This window comes from Nomascus leucogenys, chromosome 3, assembly GCF_006542625.1.
Source record: "Nomascus leucogenys isolate Asia chromosome 3, Asia_NLE_v1, whole genome shotgun sequence".
Classification (NCBI taxonomy): Eukaryota; Metazoa; Chordata; class Mammalia; order Primates; family Hylobatidae; genus Nomascus; species Nomascus leucogenys.
The window spans coordinates 131,694,767-131,715,412 of record NC_044383.1 but is presented as its reverse complement, the minus strand read 5'-3'; the positions used below and the strand labels follow the sequence as shown (position 1 = coordinate 131,715,412).

At 42.1% G+C, this 20,646-nt stretch overlaps 1 protein-coding gene across 2 annotated transcripts in view; it reads left to right on the top strand.

Moving 5' to 3' along the window:
* EPM2A (EPM2A glucan phosphatase, laforin) overlaps window positions 1-15,296 on the top strand; it is a 107,475-nt gene extending 92,179 nt beyond the window's left edge. Inside the window, exons 3-4 of one of the 2 annotated variants that reach the window (XM_003255839.4) lie at window positions 4,692-4,933; window positions 12,910-15,296. In XM_003255839.4, the coding sequence (XP_003255887.1) occupies window positions 4,692-4,933; window positions 12,910-13,187 (520 nt within the window). In that variant the 3' untranslated portion in view covers window positions 13,188-15,296. The remainder of the gene's footprint in view (window positions 1-4,691; window positions 4,934-12,909) is intronic. The other variant, XM_030809796.1, reaches the window with a different exon arrangement.
* Window positions 15,297-20,646: the final 5,350 nt, after the last annotated feature.

The following is a 20,646-nucleotide window of genomic DNA, read 5'->3' as shown; positions in this document are numbered from 1 at the left end:
CAGCTGAGCCTCTGATTCATATGCTTCAGTAGCTGTTGGACCACAGGCCCAAGCCTGATGGGTGAAACAAATATTGTAGTATTATGATATGATTACCTGGAACCACAATTCCAGATTCACTCAAATGAATTAAATTGATTTTGATTTGCAGTCCAAGAAAATAAGGTTCCAGAATGTCAGCCATCTATTCTTTCCCCTGGTCTTTAGCTAAGTTGTAATATTACTAGGGTAGATTTTATTTATATATAATCTGATTATAGCACAGCAGAAATAGTCAAAACCCTGGTTAATAATTTTTTTCTACAAAAGTATATTCTTATGCATAGGACTATATTAAATATTTGTCGTGGCTCAGAAGTAGATTTAGTTTTGACCAGTTAGAAGGTACTGTGCATTAAACACATGGGATATACATTGTCTCTCATAACAAATAATTTCTCACTCCTCACTATCTAGGAATTATTTGTAGTCTTGACACTATTTTTTGGACAAAGATAAGAACTTACCTTAATTTGTAGATATGTCAGACTGAGGAAGACCATTTTTTCTCATCTCCATATTTTTTACTGATATTTAAAAAAGATATTGGGCTCTATATATTAAGCTTCTCTTATATGCATATGGAGACCTTGGACTGGTGGTCCAAGGTGGTGGTTCTGGAATCTGCTGCATATGTAATCTAGTTAATTTCTAAACAGACGAAAAATCAAAGAACCTACAGAATTATAGGCCTAACTCCCAAGCCTCTCTATAAGTATCTCTGAGGTGGATCCTGGTAATAGATGTTTTTATAAAAGTACCTCATGTGACTTGAATGCATAGCCAGATTTGAAAACTTCTGTCCTGAGCTGGCTGAGTGTCAATACCCTTTTGGTTCAGTTGGAGTCTCTTTACCTTTCCAAATAGTCTATAGTGGAACTGCCAGAAATCTCTTGAGTTCATGATTGATAGTGGATTATTTATGAAACAAGTCTCTGGAGGTTTTATGATATAACTTATAATTTTAAGCTATAACTTTTAATCCATTATATCTATGAATCTTGGTATGCCTTGCATTAAAACTACTCTTACAGAGAATTTTTATTCTCTAATCTCATATTTCAACAGGCTTCTTTTCACCCTAAAAATCCTGATGTTAAAAGTTGTTTAAAATAACATTGATACCAAAAGAAGACTAAAACTGAGATGAGATGAGTAAAAATGAATTTTTAATGGTATCAAATTATCCTCTTTTGAATGGATAAGTAAAAGTTTAATTACTTTTTAGAAAGCATATCATGCATCTTGTTACCCCCAGTGAATCCTGTAACTAGAAATATATCACCTACTTTTGGAAAACAAACTGAAATAGGATGCACATGAAGGGCACTTTAGCTGTCTGATTAAGCAGAATCCATTGATGTGTTCGTTTCCAGCAGGCCCAGTCTTTGTCTCTGCATCCCATGTAATGATTCAGTACAAATCACTTTATAACCTTACTTTTCTATCTTTCAATATAGTGTTTGTTTTCAGAGTTTATCTTTAGTTATCTGTCTCTAGGTTTAGAACATCTTGTTTTAAAATAGCAGAAATTAGTTCATACTCAATTTCTTAAATATGGACTCTGACTTCCACCATGTCTGGATGTATGTTTTAAGGGCTTATTTCCATCAGAAATGTTATGTGTGAGATATTTGTGTTAAGCTACCAGCTTTGGGCCTGTTTATCTTTGACTTGTTCTGAGTTTCCCTATCACCTTAAAAACATTTGAAGGCCAGGGCTGAAGGAGATGATAGAATAACACCTCTTTTAGCAACAACATGTGACTCTATAGACTGACTCTGGTTTGGGATATGCTGACTCTGATTTCTTATATTGCAGGCTCAAATGTCCTAATTTACCCTTTGTATATCTCTGTGAACTATTCTTGAGTTTTTATGTAATCCTGTGTGAAAAATTAGCCAGCCATTTTATTTTGGCATTTACCGACTAGCTAAATACTAACTAGTACCCACTCAAAGAGTGCAATATTCTAGAAAATGCTGAGTGGTATTTGGATTTTAGCTTGCCTGTCATGAAATTCTCTTTAATATTTTACCAGTCCTCTTTAAAATTTTGCCAATTAAAAAAACAAAAACATTACTGTCTTATAATAGTTTCTGTTTCTTAGTTATATAACAGAAGTGTCCACTTCCCTCTTTTCCAGCTTAGGAGCTTTAGTGTGCTCAGTTCAACCTCGAAGTATACATATGGGAGCCCAGCACTATCACCTTGCTAGGCATCCAGCAGGTCCCTGGGCAAGGGATCTTTGAAAGATCTGGAAAGAGGGATGGGACATCTAGTTAGAGGCAGGTCTCACTCAACAGCCAGAGGGAAGGGGCAATCAGCAAGTTAGTGTGAATTTTCCCCTGAATACTCAGCTATCCAGGTCCTGGTGAAGCTCAGCTCTTGGGCACCCTGCGAGTGTCCTTGCTCAAGGTCTTTCTCTCAGTACACTGGGTCCAGTGGAATATCTAAGAATTATCTGGGGCCAGGGATAAGATGAAGGCCTTGGATTTCATGCCCCTCTTTCCATCACCATTAAGTCTTTTGCCATTTCTAAGTTTTCTTTTATCATTTTTTTCCCATAATAATCCTCAGTAAGGATTTCCACAAGGAAATTCCTAATAACCCTTTAGACAAGAACACAAGTAGAAAAAAAAGTTGTTCTTCTCCTGTAGGGGAAGCAGGGCTCAGGCCTTAGACAGATAGTGCCAGATCTTATGAGATAATTTTCATCGATTATGGGTCATGACCACATTAGAGGATTAGTTAATTGGCTTCTCCTGTTAACATCAACAATGACAACCACCACCAAAAGGAAAAAAGCAAAAAACAAAAAAAGCTAGCTTTCATACAAAAAAATAGGGTATTTTCTACTCTGTAGCATTCAAATGAAGAATATAGGAAACAATGAAGAATTAACTGAATAATCTTTACAATGCAATGCAAAGTAAATTACAAAAATAAGTGAATCACTATAGCTACACATAAAATCCACTTGCACTTACTGTGCATCCACTGGTTTCAGTTCAATTCAGATACATTATTTAATTGTATTTATTCCTTACAAGATTTTTATGAGTTATTTTTAGACCCATTCTAAAGATGAGTACACCAACAGGTTAGAGTTGATAAATAACTTGGCCTAACATCAGACAATTATTACTAAATGTTATACGAAATCTTTTTATTTTTTATTTTATTTTATTTTTTATTTATTACTATTTTTTTTGAGACACAGTCTTGCTCCATCGCCCAGGCTGGAGTGCAGTGGTGTGATCTCGGCTCCTTGCAACCTCTGCCTCCTGGATTCAAGCAATTCTCAGGCCTCAGCCTTTCAAGGTATCTGGGATTACAGGTGTGTGCCACCACGCCCGGCTAATTTTTGTAATTTTACTAGAGACGAGGTTTCTGCCATGTTGGCTGGGCTGGCTGGAACTTCTGGCCTCAAGCAATCCCTGCCTCAGCCATCCAAAGTGCCAGACTACAGGCGTGAGCCACTGCGCCCCAGCTTGTTTTTTGTTTTTTTACATTTTTCCTTTTGGCTGTTGTTGTCAACATTGTTAACATGAGAAGCCAATTGCCCAATTCTCTAATGAAGATCCACCACTGTCTTTCTAACACTTCAGTTCTGCTTACCCTACAGGAGAGAATAAACTTTTTTTTTTTTAAGAGATGGAGTCTCACTCTGTCACTCAGGCTGGAGCGCAGTGGTGCAGTCTCGGCTCACTGCAACCTCTGCCTCCTGGGTTCAAGCAATTCTTCTGCCTCAGCCTCCTGAGTAGCTGGGATTACAGGTGTCCACCACCATGCCCGGCTAATTTTTGTATTTTTAGTAGAATCGGCCAGGCTTGTCTCAAACTTCTGACCTCAGGTGACCCGCCCGCCTTGGCCTCCCAAAGTCCTGGGATTACAGATGTGAACCACTGCATCCGGCCAGATAGGCGTGTTTTATTTTTTTTCTCCTTGGGTTCTTGTCTAAAGGGTTATTAAAATTTTTCTGAGTTTTTAACTTTTTCATTTCATTGTTTTTTTCTATAATAAACCTCAATGATAATTTCCAAAAGGAAACTATATTGCTATTTCTCCTTCTTACCTTGTAGCATTAGATGAAACTTATAGAACACTGCTAGGTACTAATGGAATTAATGTTGAATCTGATTTTATTTAAAAGAAGTCTGCTGTTTGTTAGCTTCTGCTCTTTAGCATATTTTAAAAGTCTCATACTATTTGAAATATTTACATAGACTTTTAAACCGGAATGCCTGCTGAAATTTGTTTTTCAGAATTTATTTATATAATTACACGAATTTTCACCTCTAATTTGTTAGCATTTGAAGTCTGTTGATGGATTTTTATCATGTGGAACCATATATGCATTCATGGAATAAGTAAAACTTGGTAGACTTATTTTAATATATTGCTTGATTTGGTTTGCAAATGTCCATTTCCTGGCATTCTAGTTAATTGAAATACTTGCTTTCCCCAAAGCAGCAACACCAGTACTTTTTCTTTCAATAATAACATTGGTGCTCATATTCTAAAATATCTAGCTTTCCTGTGCCAGACTTAAAGGTTAGTTATATTTTAATACTACATGTTTTATGCAGCTCCTTAAACCTCAAATCAGAACAACACTAGTAATAGTTGACTCCATATGTTCTCATTAGAATTCTACCAAATATCTGGCTGGGTAGCTGCCCTCGTCAAGTGGAACATGTAACCATCAAACTGAAGCATGAATTGGGGATTACAGCTGTAATGAATTTCCAGACTGAATGGGATATTGTACAGAATTCCTCAGGCTGTAACCGCTACCCAGAGCCCATGACTCCAGACACTATGATTAAACTATATAGGGAAGAAGGCTTGGCCTACATCTGGATGCCAACACCAGATATGAGCACTGAAGGTAAGGATCAGAACTATTCTGCCTCCTTGCTGTGTTTCAGAGAAACTCTTGCTTGCTGTCTATCTATCTATAATTTAATATCTTAAAAATGAATGGTAGAAATGGAATAAATATGATTTTATATTTAATATATATAATACATATGTTTTGACACTGTGGCTAAGATTCTGTTTAATGTGGCTTCTTTGTTTATTCATTCAACACATATTTATTGTGTATGTACTGGGTATGCAGCATTATGCTGGTAGCTAGGAACACAGCAGTAAAGAAAGATAGGCACAACTTCTGCCCCCACAGAGCGCATTGTCCTATAGGGATGGCAAAGGTTAATCAAATGATTAAAAATAGAAGTTTAAAACTATGATGATTTTTTTGTTAGAAAAATAAACATATATTGCTATGAGATTATGTACAGGTAATCAGGCCAAGGAAGGGGGGTCAAAGAGGGTTTTCTTGGAAAATAGTGTTTGGGCTAAGATCTGAGGGTGGGCTGGAGGAAGAGTGAGTGGAGAGAGTGTCCCAGACAGAAGCACCAGCTTAGAAGAATCCTTGTGGCAGGGGAGAGCACAGAGTGTTGCAAAAACTGAAAGACCAATGTGGCTTGGATCAGAGAATGAGGAAAGATGATCCTGCAGGATTTGAGCGACGAAAAGGACTTTAGACGCTATCCTATAGCAGGAAGAAGCAGTTGTGCAGTAAGACGAGTTCAACACTAATTACAGCACAGAGAGGAATGGGTAAGAGAGGAGTGAGGACCGTGCTGGAGGAAGGTTATGCATGGGAAGAGCACATTCTGGGGAGCGACAAAGGAAGGCTGCATGAATGCCATGGCACTTGAGGTGGGCATGGCTTTGATAGGTAGATGTGGAGGGAGAAAGGGCATGCTAGGGGGAAGCAGCAGCACAGGCGTTGGCGCAGAAGCATGGAATTTTAGAGGAATGAGGGATTTTAGCCCGGTTGTAGAATAGGGTACTTGTCGAAAAGGAATGGAGATAATAACTACAGTCTGTAGAGGAGCGAACCAAGTTACACCGATAGTATCAAGCAGCTGTCAGCAGGGGGCGGCAGAGAGCTTCGGAAATAGGAGCGGCTAAGGAGTTTGATGACCTCCTCTGCTGGGGAAAGGACAGTGATATCCAGCTCAGAGACGTTTCTATCTTTCGCTCTCTTCCCCCAAATGTATATTATGTACAAAACACTCTCCTAAGCAATTTACAAGAATTAGCTTATTTAATTATCATAATAAGACTCCAGGCAGATATTGTAGCTGTCTCTATTTTGCAGACGAAGAGGCTGAGGCATGAAAAAGTTATTGCCCATGTCGTATAACTAAAAAGAGGCCCATTCTGAATTTCAAGGCTGGCAGTCGGACCCAGAACATTGCTCCAGACAGCAGCTTTACCAGCTATGAAGCTTCTCCCTGCATTCTTACGCAGACGCTTCAGGCAGGTTCTTCAGATCCATGCAATTTCAACCCCTTATGTTCATGATCATCTGGAGTTAGGCAGAGCCTACAAATTGTAAGGGAAGTAGCTTGTCTCCCCAAGAGTGAATGGTCTGCAAGACAGAAGGCCATGAAGACCACAGGAAACCTACGTTTCTGGGCCTTGCCCACCTCAACCCTTTATGGATCTCAGGTGGTCCTCCTGGCCAGGCCAGGCCAGGCCCGTTTGTTGATCTGTGTCTGAGCTGAATTATCACTGGGGATGGGGTATAATGTTTGTTCCTGAAGGTGGAGAGAGCTGCTGACAGTCTGGTTATTCCTCTTGGTAACCTTTTCTAAGGAAGCATGATTTAGCTGTAAGAGCTCTGCCCTTCTTCAGGGAAGAAAAAACGAAAAAATTCATTTGCAAAGATGCACATTGGTTGAATCTAGGTGACATTCACCTTGTCCAGCTGGTTTTCCTGGTTTCAAAACAGAGAAGATAGTTAGGATTTGAAGGACTGTAGCTTCCAGAGAGCATTTTGATGTCAGCATCTCTGAATCTGATTTGACAGCATTGTTATCCTGTTGGAGAATGATGTGAGACGAGGCTGGAAGAAGTTAGTCTGCCAGCTGTGCCATGCATCCCCCGCCATCCCATCCTAACCCACACACTGATTACCTGAAGGCTCTGCTGACAGATAGGTAATTTGCTTGATAGTTTGGGACTCTGCAGAAGCCTGAGGGAAAACTGTATCCCCAAGGACCCATTGTAGTTGTATTCACACCTTTTTTGTGGTCAGTGGGTCACCAGGTCACAGTGGTAACTGTTAGTGCAGCAGCATAGCTTCTTTCAGGCTGAGACAGTGCGGCAGCATTTGAGCTGCAAAATGCAAGCTTCCACTTGATAAAGGCCCAGCTGTAAGACCGACTAATGGATTTCTTTGGCTTGGCCTAACCTGGGGGTGTAATCTAAGGGTTAATAACCACTTCTGAGTGGCAGGGGAACTTTTTACCAACAGACCAATGTCTGTGGCTCACAGTATTAGCCCAATGAATACATAGATTAATCAGCTAAATATTTTTAGAACTCTAGAGAAAAACCCACTTGGAAGTGTTTCGAGCTGCAGCATAATGCTCTCAGTTGAAGTCTGAGAAAGAACACAGTTTGTTAGGCTTGACTGTCACCGCTAGTTGTCACAGACCTGTTACAATCAATTGTGCGATCGATCCTTACTCTCATATGCATTGTCGTATGTAGAAGGGTGGTGTAGATTTTTTTTAAATCTTTCATAAACATTTTTGTTTGTGTCTTTCACCTAGGGAATGAAAATCTGCCAAATCTAACACTCACCTGAACAAAACAAAATGAAACAAATCTGCTCATTAAAATTTTCTTTGTACAGAAGGTATTCAGGTTGTGTTTTGACCTCTGTCACTGCAGTGCTATTTATAACAAATGTCTACCCTTGCCTCCCAAATGAGTTCATAGGCTTCATGACGTCCTCAGCTACCCTTCTGTTGTCAAAGTCTGACTTCCTTTCCCTCGCTCAACACACTGAATTCAGCTCTCCCATCGCACAGAAATGCTGACCTTGGAGCCAAGACACCTGGGTGTAAGCCTTGTCACCACTAGGTAGCTGGGAGGGTATCAGCAGGCTAGTTCCTGCATTAAGAAAATGAGGATAGTAATTTCCACCTTATAGGACTGTAACAGTAGAATAAGATAATTGATATGAAAGTGCTTTGAAAATCGCAAAGTTGGAATTGTAGGATTAGTTCCAAGTCTTTAAGTTTCTACCAAAGGATGTTATAGATAACGTGGATCCTATCTATATTACACTTCAAAGATGGAAAAAAGATATGCCCCCCCAAATAATATATTCATCATATATCTGCTCCTGGAGTAAGAAGGGAAAGTGTGTGTGTGTGTGTGTGTGTGTGTGAGAGAGAGAGAGAGAGAGAGAGAGGGAGGGAGGGAAAGGCTGAAAGCTGCAGATTTCTTTCAGGATCAACCTTGGATAAAGCGTATCTTTTTTTTCGCATTTATTTTTATTTTTATTTTTTTTTAAATTTTATTATTGTTATACTTTAAGTTTTAGGGTACGTGTGCACACATGGATAAAGCATATCTTTAGGGCCTTTTTACCCCTCTCTTTTATCTCAGGCCCTAATACCTCAGGCTACTTGACTTACCTGCCCAAATGCTCTACCTCTCCCTCTCCTCACAACCTTGGCTGGCTCAATAGTGCTTTCAGGAAGCTTTTGGTTGGTCCAGAGTCAGATTAGCCTGGAGCAGGTGTGAACTACAAGTTAGGCTAGAAGTGCTTAGTAGTGTCTCAGATCAAACAGGCTTTTATTGTTGTTTTTCTAGTCTTGTGTTTATTCATGGACTTAATGAGTGTGTATGGAGCATCTACCGAGAACTAGGGCCTGTATTAAATTACAGAGTCAGAAACTCAGAGGGTAGAATGTCTTCTTTGACCTGCAGAGGGTTTACAGTTTTTCAACTTAGTTGTCAGCATTTAAAGTTTGGAATACTTTACGTTAAAAGAACTGGATTTCTGTCTTTTCTTGAGGTTTTATTGTTTTTAAGAATGGAAATGTCTTATCAAAATAACTTCTATGTGGAGCCTATCTATAGCTGCTCTGGTTGACACTGGCTCTGTTGAATTGGGTACATCAAGATGAACCTTCCTGGGGACCCTCTTTTTATTCCTTGGTGGGTCACATATTAGGTTAGTCTTCCTAGAATGGGTTTCAAGCATAGAGAGATGGTCCTCTTGAGAGGGCTCCTCTAGGGTGGGGCAGAGGTGTTAATCCCCAAGGAGGACATTATTCTCACCCAGGGTAAGAGCAGCAGCATGGGCTGGTAAGTGAGTTCAGAGGGACTGACTGAGAATCCAGATTGACAAGATGGGGGCCAACAAATACCATTAACCAGGTGGATTAGGGAAGGACCACAGTACAGTGGTTAAGACCTGAGGCTTCAGAGTCACACTGGCTGAGTTTGAGTGGCCACTTAGGGAATAACCTTGGGCAAATGTCTGTGCTCAATTTATTCATATATAAATTGAAGATCACAATAGTGCTGACCTCATAGTTGTTAAGAAGTGGTTGTAAATGAGCTAGTGCGTAAAATGCTTATGACAGTGCTGGGAAGGTAGAAAGGGCTCAATAAATGTTTTCTGCCATCAACCAAAGAGGGTGATTTGTAGTCACAAGAGATCAAAATAAACCAGGCCTTCAGCTGTGGCCAGGCTTAGATGAGTGGGCACCCTGGACCGGCTACTTCTCCGGTACCCTTCTTTTTTAGATGGAGTCTCGCTCTCTCCCTGAGGCTGGTGTGCAGTGGCATGATCTCGGCTCACTGCAACCTCCACCTCCCTGGTTCAAGCAATTCCCCTGCCTCAGCCTCCTGAGTAGCTGGGATTACAGGCGTATACCACCACGCCTGGCTTTTTTTTTTTTTTTTTTAATTTTAGTAGAAACGGAGTTTTACCATGTTGGCCAGACTGGTCTCAAACTCCTGACCTCAGGTAATCCACCCACCTCAGCCTCCCAAAGTACTGGGATTACAGGCATAAGCCACTGCGCTCGGCCTCTGATACCCTTCTTAAGTATTTATTTATTCTTTATGTTGATTAAACATTTCCTCATTCTTCAGTGCATTGGTTGAGTGATTCTGGGAGAAGATCACTGATGGCTGTGCCCAATGCTGAAATCTGTGTGAAGCTGGGAGCCTTGGGAGCTTCTGCATGTTAGCTGACATGTACCTTTCAGGAGTGTGTGCCTGAGATCACAGAACCTCAAACTAACACTTGCCCCTTTTTAACTTCTAAACTGTGTACATACCTCTTGAAGAATGTTTTACACATAAAATGAAAAGGGAAATGTATTGCATCATTTGTGCTGTTTGGTGCAGACCCATCCTAGGAGAACCTCTGGCCAGAGAACAGGTCTGGGGAAGGGATCTTGACTGGGACCAGGGAAGATCTTGTTTGCAGGCTGGACACACTGATGCTGTATGCACCCAGTGCCAGGGGCTGGGATTCTGAGTCTAGCAGCTCCTACTGCAAATGACCACTGTGGGCTATTCACATACTGGGCATCTGAGGAAAGCCTGAACCTACGTTAAATGATTCTTTTTTGTTTCCTGCCAAGGCACATAGTATCTGGAGAGACAGGCACAGCAGGGAGCTTGTCATGTGATGCTAGCTGTGGCAGGAGCAGGAAGAACCTACGCTTCCAGCTCGAGCAGCAGAGTTCTCCTCCCACCCAGCTTTCCCTGGAGTGAACCTCTCATACCCTCAGCAGAACAGAAGCCCCGCGGTGGAGCAGGCCTCTCCCTTCTCAGCAGGGCTGATCCATCATACATTGGAGGTTTTGCTCCTCTGATCCCCCAGCGCAAATGGTGGATTGGCCATGCAGTGCTCTCCCTGAGACACGCTGAGACATCTTGCTGTCACACATAATGCTCTCACCATCCTGTTGCATCTCCAGTGATATTTTAGTGCCTCTAGGAGGGCACCATGAGTAACTGAGTGGCAGGCCCACCTCGCTGTAATCTCAGAGTGCCCTGGAATCAGGTGTGGAGGTTTAGATGGGTTAAAGTTCATGGTTCAGTTTGGACTGTGAGGAATCAAATATACACAGACGCTGGTAACTCTAATACAAATGCCCTTGGGGACCAGGCAGGGAACAACAGTGTATGGCAACAGGCCAGACAGGGATGGAACTCAAGGAACTGAAACCATGTCCTCCCTGCCGGAAGGCATTCCAGGTACAAACATTCTAAACTGCTGTGTGGAGTGTGCACTCTTAGATCTCTTCACTAGGGGGTTAACAGAGCTCCAGCAACAAGATTAGAATATTATCCTCTGCTCCTTCTCAGAGCTTGATGAGCCTGAAGCTGAGGATGATGCCTGGCTTGGTGGAATGGCCAGTGAGAGGCCTTCAAGCCACATTGTGGTCCTTGGTAAACTCTGTCGTTCTCAGGTGCTGATGCCTCATCTCAGTGTGTTGTGTTGGCTCCTTCAGGGGCACTTGTATTTCACCAAAGGACATCTAAAGAGGGAAGTCTAAACTTATGGGAGTGGCTGTCATGGGAGAATTCTGGGCCTCACGGCAGATCCCCAGGTGAAATATTTTGAGGGAGGGGTGTTCCCATCTCTTTGGTCATCCAATAAGGATGGCAACGTGAAGGCCACACAGGGCTCTTGTGTGTGACCGTCGGAGGATCCTTTGGGGCCACTGTGTTCCTGTAGCTAGAGAATGCCAAGTCATGAGTATGGAGCTGTAACCCAGGGCTTTCTCATTTCCCTCTTCCTTTCCCTTTGAAATAATTTATATTGATCACCCCCTGAAAATGAACAAAAAACCCAACTTACAAAATATCTCTGTACTGGGAAACTGTGAGCAGGAGAAACTTCAGGCATCCAGGAGCTCAAAAAAGTGACTGTGGGCCGGGCACGGTGGCTCACGCCTGTAATCCCAGCACTTTGGGAGGCCGAGGCGGGCGGATCACGAGGTCAGGAGGTCAAGACCATACTGGCTAACACGGTGAAACCCCGTCTCTACTAAAAATACAAAAAATTAGCCAGGCGAGGTGGCAGGCGCCTGTAGTCCCAGCTACGCGGGAGGCTGAGGCAGGAGAATGGCGTGAACCCCGGGGGGCGGAGCCTGCAGTGAGCCGAGATCGCGCCACTGCACTCCAGCCTGGGTGAAAGAGCGAGACTCCGTCTCAAAAAAAAAAAAAAGTGACTGTGGGGCGCCTCTCTGTCCCACAGGATGAGAGAGCGGAACAGAGTCTACCAGGCCTCAGCAGGGCATAGCGTGTCCTCTCCTGGCGTGATGAGAAGATATTTGAATAATCTAATCATCAAAATGGTGACCTTAAAGTAAACCCCAAATTATATAATTATATAATTTCCTGAAAACATAAAAATTAAATCAGTTTTAGTATTCATTGTATCTTGAGGGAATAAATGAACAATTGGTTATCCCATCTGTATCGAATAATGTTAGCCATTCCATTGAACAAATGAAAATGAGCATATGTTGAATGAACAGATTGATTCCTTTAACTATTATGGGCCACTTCTGCGTTTTACATTTAGCTGGAAGATACTTTTGGATTTACTGAAATTCAGGTGGCCAGACCTGACAACTATTTTTTTTTTTTTGAATCCTCTAAAATTCTGACCAGTCTCTGCAAAAACTTTTCATGTGAAAGTGCAGTCTGATGACAGGCGATAGGTCACTTTTCTTTGGAGGGATATTTGCATGGATGGCGAAGTCACCCAAAGGAGCAGCAATACCCAGGGAAGGATTAGAGAGAGCCTCTGGCCTCTGGAATGCTCTTGCCACTTTACTATTATCAGGTTGTGAAATGGTCTCACCTTTTCCTTCACAATGCAGGAAGAAAGCAAACTCTCATATCCCTGCCTGGCCCTGTGCAGCCCTGTGATTTTAGGCTGTGCTGGAGGAGATCTCAGCGGCGGTATCTGGTGGTTTAGTTATTCACATGTGTGCTGTGCTTTCCCCACCGCAGGCCGAGTGCAGATGCTGCCCCAGGCGGTGTGCCTGCTGCATGCGCTGCTGGAGAAGGGACACATCGTGTACGTGCACTGCAACGCTGGGGTGGGCCGCTCCACCGCAGCTGTCTGCGGCTGGCTCCAGTATGTGATGGGCTGGAACCTGAGGAAGGTGCAGTATTTCCTCATGGCCAAGAGGCCGGCTGTCTACATTGATGAAGAAGCCTTGGCCCGGGCACAAGAAGATTTTTTCCAGAAATTTGGGAAGGTTCGTTCTTCTGTGTGTAGCCTGTAGCTGGTCAGCTGGCTTCTGCCCCCTCCTGATTTCCCTAAGGAGCCTGGGATGATGTTGGTCAAATGACCTAGAAACAAGGATTCTACCTGAACTGAAAGGACTGTGTGACCTCCCCCAAGCCAACCACTTTCACCTGGAATGACTTTCGGCTATGCTTTGTTTTGGGGCTGTATTTTTGAAATACTGTACAAGACAGCTGTGACTCACACATGAGAAGAAGCACGAAGCAGTTAGGCTGCACATCAGACAGAAGGGTAATGCCTGCAGATCCTGCTGCCTACAGGCGGACGAGGCCTTTGCTTTACAGCACTACATGTGTTGCACGATGGATCCATGACAGCACTTTCCTGTTGCACTGAAACTCTTGGCCATGCAGAGGAAAAGATATGGAGCTATGTAGATTTCATCACTAGTGTGTGTGCGTGAGCTGGTCAGTTTCCAAAGGAGGAAATAAGGTTAGAAGCCTGAACCGTTACAAAAGAAGGGCTCACTGTGGTCAAAAAATGATGGCTTTTAGGACTTGTTTTTTATCCTGCCTCACAGTTGTTAAAGTTTGTTCCAAGGCATCACCTTCCTTCTCTACCCAACAACCCTGTGTAACAACTAAAGTAGAATTATCTCTCATTTGTTGTTGTTCTTCCTCAAAACTGCCAAACAAAGCAAAAAATACCCTTGTTTTTTATAGTTGAGACGTCAAGAAGTTAAATTGAGGCTTAATGAGCATAGGTAGCCTGCCCAAGCTCTCATGACAAGTCAAGGGCAAGCTGGAGTTAATAATCTATATTTATTTGACTCAGCGCTGTTTTCCTCACAACTTGTTTTCCCAGCATCATGTAGTGCATTCAGTTTTGTTTTTCTGAGGGTATGGTCAATATGCCTGCAGGAGTTTCTGTAGCGAGACACAGAATAGTGTTCTGAACAGTTGCCGAAGAATCTAGGAAAATAGTTGTGTTTTGTGCAAGCTGATTTAAAAACATGATGGGCTGTTTTAGACCAGAGTGGAAATTCATGAGAGGAACTCTACTACCAAAAGAGCCCAAACGACCAAATCCATGGATAATTGCTTCACAGCCTTGGCCATCCTGGCTCAGCCCTCAATTTAGTATAATATGCAGTTCCTGTGCCTCCAGACTATGCAGCTCATCACCCTAGATTCTACAGGAAATACGGAGATGAACAACTTTGCCTTCAAAAATGTGCTGCCTAGAAACAGACCTGCATTCAACCAACTGTGATGCAGGATTGGACCATGAGTGATATGCTAGAATAGAGGAAAGAGAAGTGTTTTTTTAATTGAGAGCCTCTATGTCCAAGGTGACTTATAATCATATCCAGTTTAATCTTCACAATATCCAATGAAGAAGGTCTCATTATCTCCATGATAAAGATGGGGAAACTAAGGTCAGAGGGGTTAAATCAACTGTCTGTTGTCACATGATGAATAAATAGATGAAGTGAGATACAAAGCTAGGTTTGATTCAAAGCCCTTACTTTCCTAATTAAATTATGATGCGTATTTATTTTTCTGCACCTTCCTTTCTTCCACAAACACATATTGATAGACGCAAGAGACTCTTATTTAGAAGGCATGGGGGACAAGAAGGATACAAGCTAAGTTTCAGTGGAGCTCAGAGGACGGGAAGATGTAACTGTGGCACTTAGGGGAGATGACATTTGCTTTGGGCAGAGGCAGCTGGCCAGGACACATTTCCCCTATAATTTTACAAAGTTAAATTTATAAGCTAGCATTAAGTAAAGTGAAGTCCAGCTCCCTTGCTAAAAATAACTAGAGGTAATAATTGGTATTCAGGTAACTCATTTACAGTTATAATGTGTTGTGAAAATTTAATCTTAAAAATTGAATTTTTAAACTATGTGGGTCTGTGAATTTCTTTAATGTCTAAGAAATCCAGCTTCATAATTTCCATGATACAAAGATCTTTTTTCAGGTGGATTTTTACCTTTGTTCCTTTTGCTCTGATAGACAAAATCAGTTTAGGACTATTAAAGAATGTTTTGGAATAAACTGTCTTTTCCTCAATGAATGGGATGTCTAATGTATTTCAAAATCACCCAAAACTTTTGGTAAATAAAAGCATTTAAAAAGACCTTTCTGTACAAGATTTTTAAAATGTTATCAGCTTAGTCTGAAATCTAGAAGGACAAATTGTGTTTCCTTATTTGTAAAGGGGGCAATCCACTGAGCTAAATTTTTTTTTTTTTCTTGTCACCCTTCCTCTTTCAATTAACCGATCAAAATTGGCAGTTACATGATAAAGGAAGTCAAAGGTGAGGGACCACAGAGAAGTGAGGATGAAAACTTAGAGTGTGTCTGAGAAAATCAAAGCAGATATTATGCCATTAGCTGCTTGTCACCGGTGTTTAACAAAACTTTTCAATCACGGGTTTCTCAAAGGCAATCATAAGATCTCATTCATGGTGAAGGAAAGTCCGAATGAGGTTGTTTTCTTTCAGACTTGAAACATTATCCCTCTATTATTCTGCTTGCCAGCATTAGGAAAAATGTAAAACACAACACAAAACACTCTCTTTTGACCATCATTAAGGTGTGGTAAAAACCACTTGGCTTGGTGTAAGAAATAATGATGAAAAATGTGGTTAAGACTTTGGAAATGATAAGAAAGTAATGAAAGGAGAGATTTGAAAGTGAGTTAGGAAACAGGAAATGGAATGGAACTTGCCACACATGAAAAATCACTGAAGAGCTAAACGCAGAATCAGTTGGATCAGAAGTTAAAGCTGAAGGTATCTTTAGAAATAATCTCATTTAATGCTTTTATTTTACAGAGGAGCAAACAGACCTAGAGACATCAAATGACTTTTTCCTATTGCAAAGAGTTGTAACTGGGACCAAAGGTAAAGGATAAGTCAGGAAGAAAGGTTCAGAGATTTGTTGTGATATTGAGATGTCATAGGAGAATTAATGGGAATGAGAGCAGACAGTATTGTTAGTGGGTAAGAAGTGGTGCAAGGATTAATAAAAATTGGAGTAAGAGGAAGAAAAATGGCTAAAATGAGAAAAGCAAAGACCAGTGTCTTTTCCAAAAGAAGAAAAGGCAGGTGTTTTCTCTGGGGGTGAGAGTGAGAAGGTGTGACTATGGAAGCAGAGGGGGCGATTCAAGGTTATGTGCCTGGGAAAGAGATGTGCTGTATCCACTTATTTGTCTGTGGGACTAGATCGCAGTAGGAAAAGGGAGCAGCTAGATGTAACGTGCTGGCATAGGTGTGCAGTCACTGAGTACCTGCTAGAAAAAGAAGAAAATTGATAGAATATGAGACTGAGAATAAAGGGGAAAGGATTGATGACACTACCCTCATTATAGCAATAATGACAATAATAAGAAAGAGGAAGAACAACCGTAACAACAACTCTGTTCTTTGCTTCTCTAAGTCGTTGTTCTGAAAGTCTTCCCTGATTCCATTAATGGAAATACGCTTGCAGCTGCTCAGGAGCCAAACCTCAGCATCATCCTTGACTCCTCTCTTTATTTCAAATGTCACATTCAAATCATCCAGAAATTCTGTTAAAGCATCTATAGCATCTGTGTTTTTGCTCCTTTGCTGAACAACCCTGGTCAGAGCCAATGTGATCCCAAGACTAGATTTCAGAAATGGTCTTCTACCTGGTCTCCCTGTTTCTGGCCTTCCCTCCCAGCCCCTTCCTCTATCAAACCTACTCTCACATAGTGGTCAAGGTGCTTTGATAAAAATGTAACTCAGGTCATGTCACTCCTGTGTTTAAAAGCTCCAATGACTTCTCACATCACTCAAGGTAAAAGTCAAAGCCCTTTGAGGTTCTGTACAATCTAGTCACCTGTTACGTCCTGACCACATCTCCTACTTACTGCCTTCCACCTCTCTCACTCTGCTCTAGCCATACTGGCCCTCTTGCTGTTCTTTGACTATTCCAGGCAGGCTCTGGCCTCAGGGCACTTGCTCCTGCTGTTCTCTTTACCTGGAATGCTGCTACTCCAGGTATGCACATGACTCACTCTTCTCCCTCCTTCAGTGATGCCTCCCTGGACTACCCTATAAAAGATGGCCTGATCCCATCTCAGCCTTCCCAATCCACAGTCTCTGCTTTATTTTTCTTCATAGAACTTATTAATGGCCTACACATTACATAAGTTACTTATTTTATTTTCTGTATGCTGTCACTGCAATGTAAGCTTCACTGCATTATAAAGGCAGAAATTTATATCTGTTTTGCTTGGTGATGTACCTAGAGTGCCTGTAACACAGCCTGACATAGTTAAATGAGTGAAGGACAAGAATAGCTAATAACCATTGAGAGCATACAATGTTATAGGTATTGTCTAAGTGCTTCACATCTATCAGCCTACCTTATCATTCCGAAAGTGCTAGGGGATATTATCCCTATTTTACAGGTAAGGAAACTAAAGGATAGAGAGAAGGTGAACTTATTCTGAGTCAAGTAAAGATAGTTTTACTTCTGATTTGGTGGAATAAGCTCTTAATGAACCACCCATTATAATCTCTGTTCACATTACATCTGTTTGCTAGGGCAGCCATAATAATGTACCACAGACTAGGAGGCTTAAGCAACAGAAATTTTTTTCGTGGCATGGATCTGGACTGTAGAAGTTGGAGATGAAAGGGTGAGCAGTGCCGGTTCCTCCTGATATTGACAGTACTTTCATTGAATAAATTACCCCATTCATTAACTTACATGAAACAAGTTCTCATTTAATATTTTCTTCACATTTCTCTTAGATTGAAATATACATTAGATCTGGCCTGGTGCTGTGGCTCATGCCTGTAATGTCAACACTTTGGGAGGCCGAGGCAGGAGTGTCACTTAATCCCAGGAGTTTGAGACCAGCCTGGGTGACACAGTGAGACCCCCATCTTTAGAACAAACTTTAAAAAATTTTGTGCCTTATTTTGTTTTAAGCATTTTAATAATGATTTCTCTTTCTATATAATACTAGTATTTAGTTATATTAAGGCAGAGTAACATCCTATAAAATATTGTGTTTTTAGCCTATCCTCTTTGTATTAGTCTGTTTTCATGCTGCTGATAAAGACATAATCGAGACTCAGTTATTTACACAGGAAGAAGGGATTTAATGGACTTACAGTTCCATGTGGCTGGGAAGGCCACACAATCATGCTGGAAGGTGAACGGCACATCTCATATAGTAGCAGACAAGATAAGAAGAAAACTTGTGCAGGGAAACTCCCCTTTTTAAAACCATCAGATCTTGTGAGACTTATTCACTATCATGAGGACAGCACAGAAAAGACCTGCCCCCATGATTCAGTTACCTCCTATTGGGTTCCTTCTACAACATGTGGCAATTCAAGATGAGATTTGGGTAGGGAACCATATCATTCCACCCTGACCCCTCCCAAATCTCACATCCTTATATTTCAAAACCAATCATGCCCTCCCAGCAGTCCCCCGAAGTCTCAACTCATTTCAGCATTAACTCAAAAGTCCACAGTCTGAAGTCTCATCTGACACCAGGCAAGTTCCTTCCACCTATGAGCCTGTAAAATCAAAAGCAAGTTACTTCCTAGATACAGTGGGGGTACAGGCATTGGGTAAATACAGTCATTCCAAATAGGAGACATTGGCCAAATCAAAGAGGCTACAGGCCCCATGCAAGTTCGATATCCAGTGGGACAGTCAAATCTTAGAATTCCAAAATGATCTCCTTTGACTCCATGTCTCATGTTCAGGTCACGCTGATGCAAGAGGTGGGTTCCCATGGCCTTGGGCAGCTCCACCCCTGTGGCTTTGAAGGGTATAGCCCCCCCTGCTGGCTGCTTTCATGGGCTGGCATTGAGTGTCTGTAGCTTTTCCAGGCACACAGTGCAAGCTGTCAGTGGATCTACCATTCTGGGATCTGGAGGATGGTGGCCCTCTTCTCACAGCTCCACTAGGCGGTGCCCCAGTAGGGACTCTGAGTAGGTGCTCTGACCCCACATTTCCCTTCCTTGCTGCCGTAGCAGAGGTTCTCCATGAGAGCCCTGACCCTGCAGCACACCTCTGCCTGGACATCCAGGCATTTCCATGCATCTTCTTAAGTCTAGGCAGAGGTTCCCAAACCCCTATTCTTGACTTCTGTGCATTGGCAGGCTCAGCACCATGTGGAAGCTGCCAAGGCTTGAGGCTTGCTCCCTCTGAAGCCATGGCCTGAGCTCTATGTTGGCCCCTTTCAGCCATGGCTGGGACAGCTGGGATGCAGGACACCACGTTTCTAGGCTGCACACAGAATGGGGATCCTGGGCCTGGCCCATGAAACCACTCTTTCGTCCTAGGCCTCTGGGCCTGTGATGGGAGGGGCTGCAGTGAAGACCTGACATGCCCAGAAGACATTTTCCCCATTGTCTTGGGGATTCACATTTGGTTCCTCATTACTTATGCAAATTTCTGCAGCCGGCCTAAATTTCTCCTTAGAAAATGGGGTTTTCTTTTATATTGCTTTGTCAGGCTGCAAATTTTCCAAACTTTTATGCTTTGTTTCCCTTTTAAAACTGAATGCCTTTAACAGCACCCTAGTCATTATCTTGAATGCTTTGCTTTTTAGAAATTTCTTCCGGCAGATACCCTAAATCATCTCTGTCAAGTTCAAAGTTCCATAAATCTCTGGGGAGGGGCAAATACCACCAATCTCTTTGCTAAAACATAGCAAGAGTCACCTTTACTCCAGATCCCAACAAGTTCCTCATCTCCATGTGAGACCACCTCAGCTTGGATTTCATTGTCCGTATCACTATCAGCATTTTGGTCAAAGCCATTCAGCAAGTCTCTAGGAAGTTCCAAACTTCCTACATTTTCCTGTCTTCTTCTGAGCCCTCCAAACTCTTCCAACCCGTGCCTGTTACCCAGTTCCAAAGTTGCTTCCTCATTTTCGGGTATTTACAGCAGCACCCCACTCTACTGGTACCAATTAACTGTATTAGTCTGTTTTCATGCTGTTAATAAAGACATACCCGAGACTGAGTAATTTATACAGGAAAAAGGGTTTTAATGGACTTACAGTTCCATGTGGCTGGGAAGGCCTCACAATCATGGTGGAAGGTGAAGGGCATGTCTCACATGACAGCGGACAAGAGAAGAGGGTTTATGGAGGGAAAGTCCCCTTTTTAAAACCATCAGATCTTGTGAGACTTATTTACTATCATGAGAACAGCACAGGAAAGATCTGCCCCCATGATTCAGTTACCTCCCACCAGGTTCCTCCCACAGCATGTAGGAATTCAAGATGAGATTTGGGTGGGGACACAGCCAAACCATATCACGCTTGCTGAAAATTGCATGTGTTCAACCCTGTTTTGGCTTACCATCATGGGCTAATACCGATGGCCATAAAAAATAATAGCCCTATGAAAGACATTGCTTGCTGCGTGTACTAAGTACACAGGGATGCCTTGTTTGACTGTGCTTCCCTTTATTGTGCTTCACAGA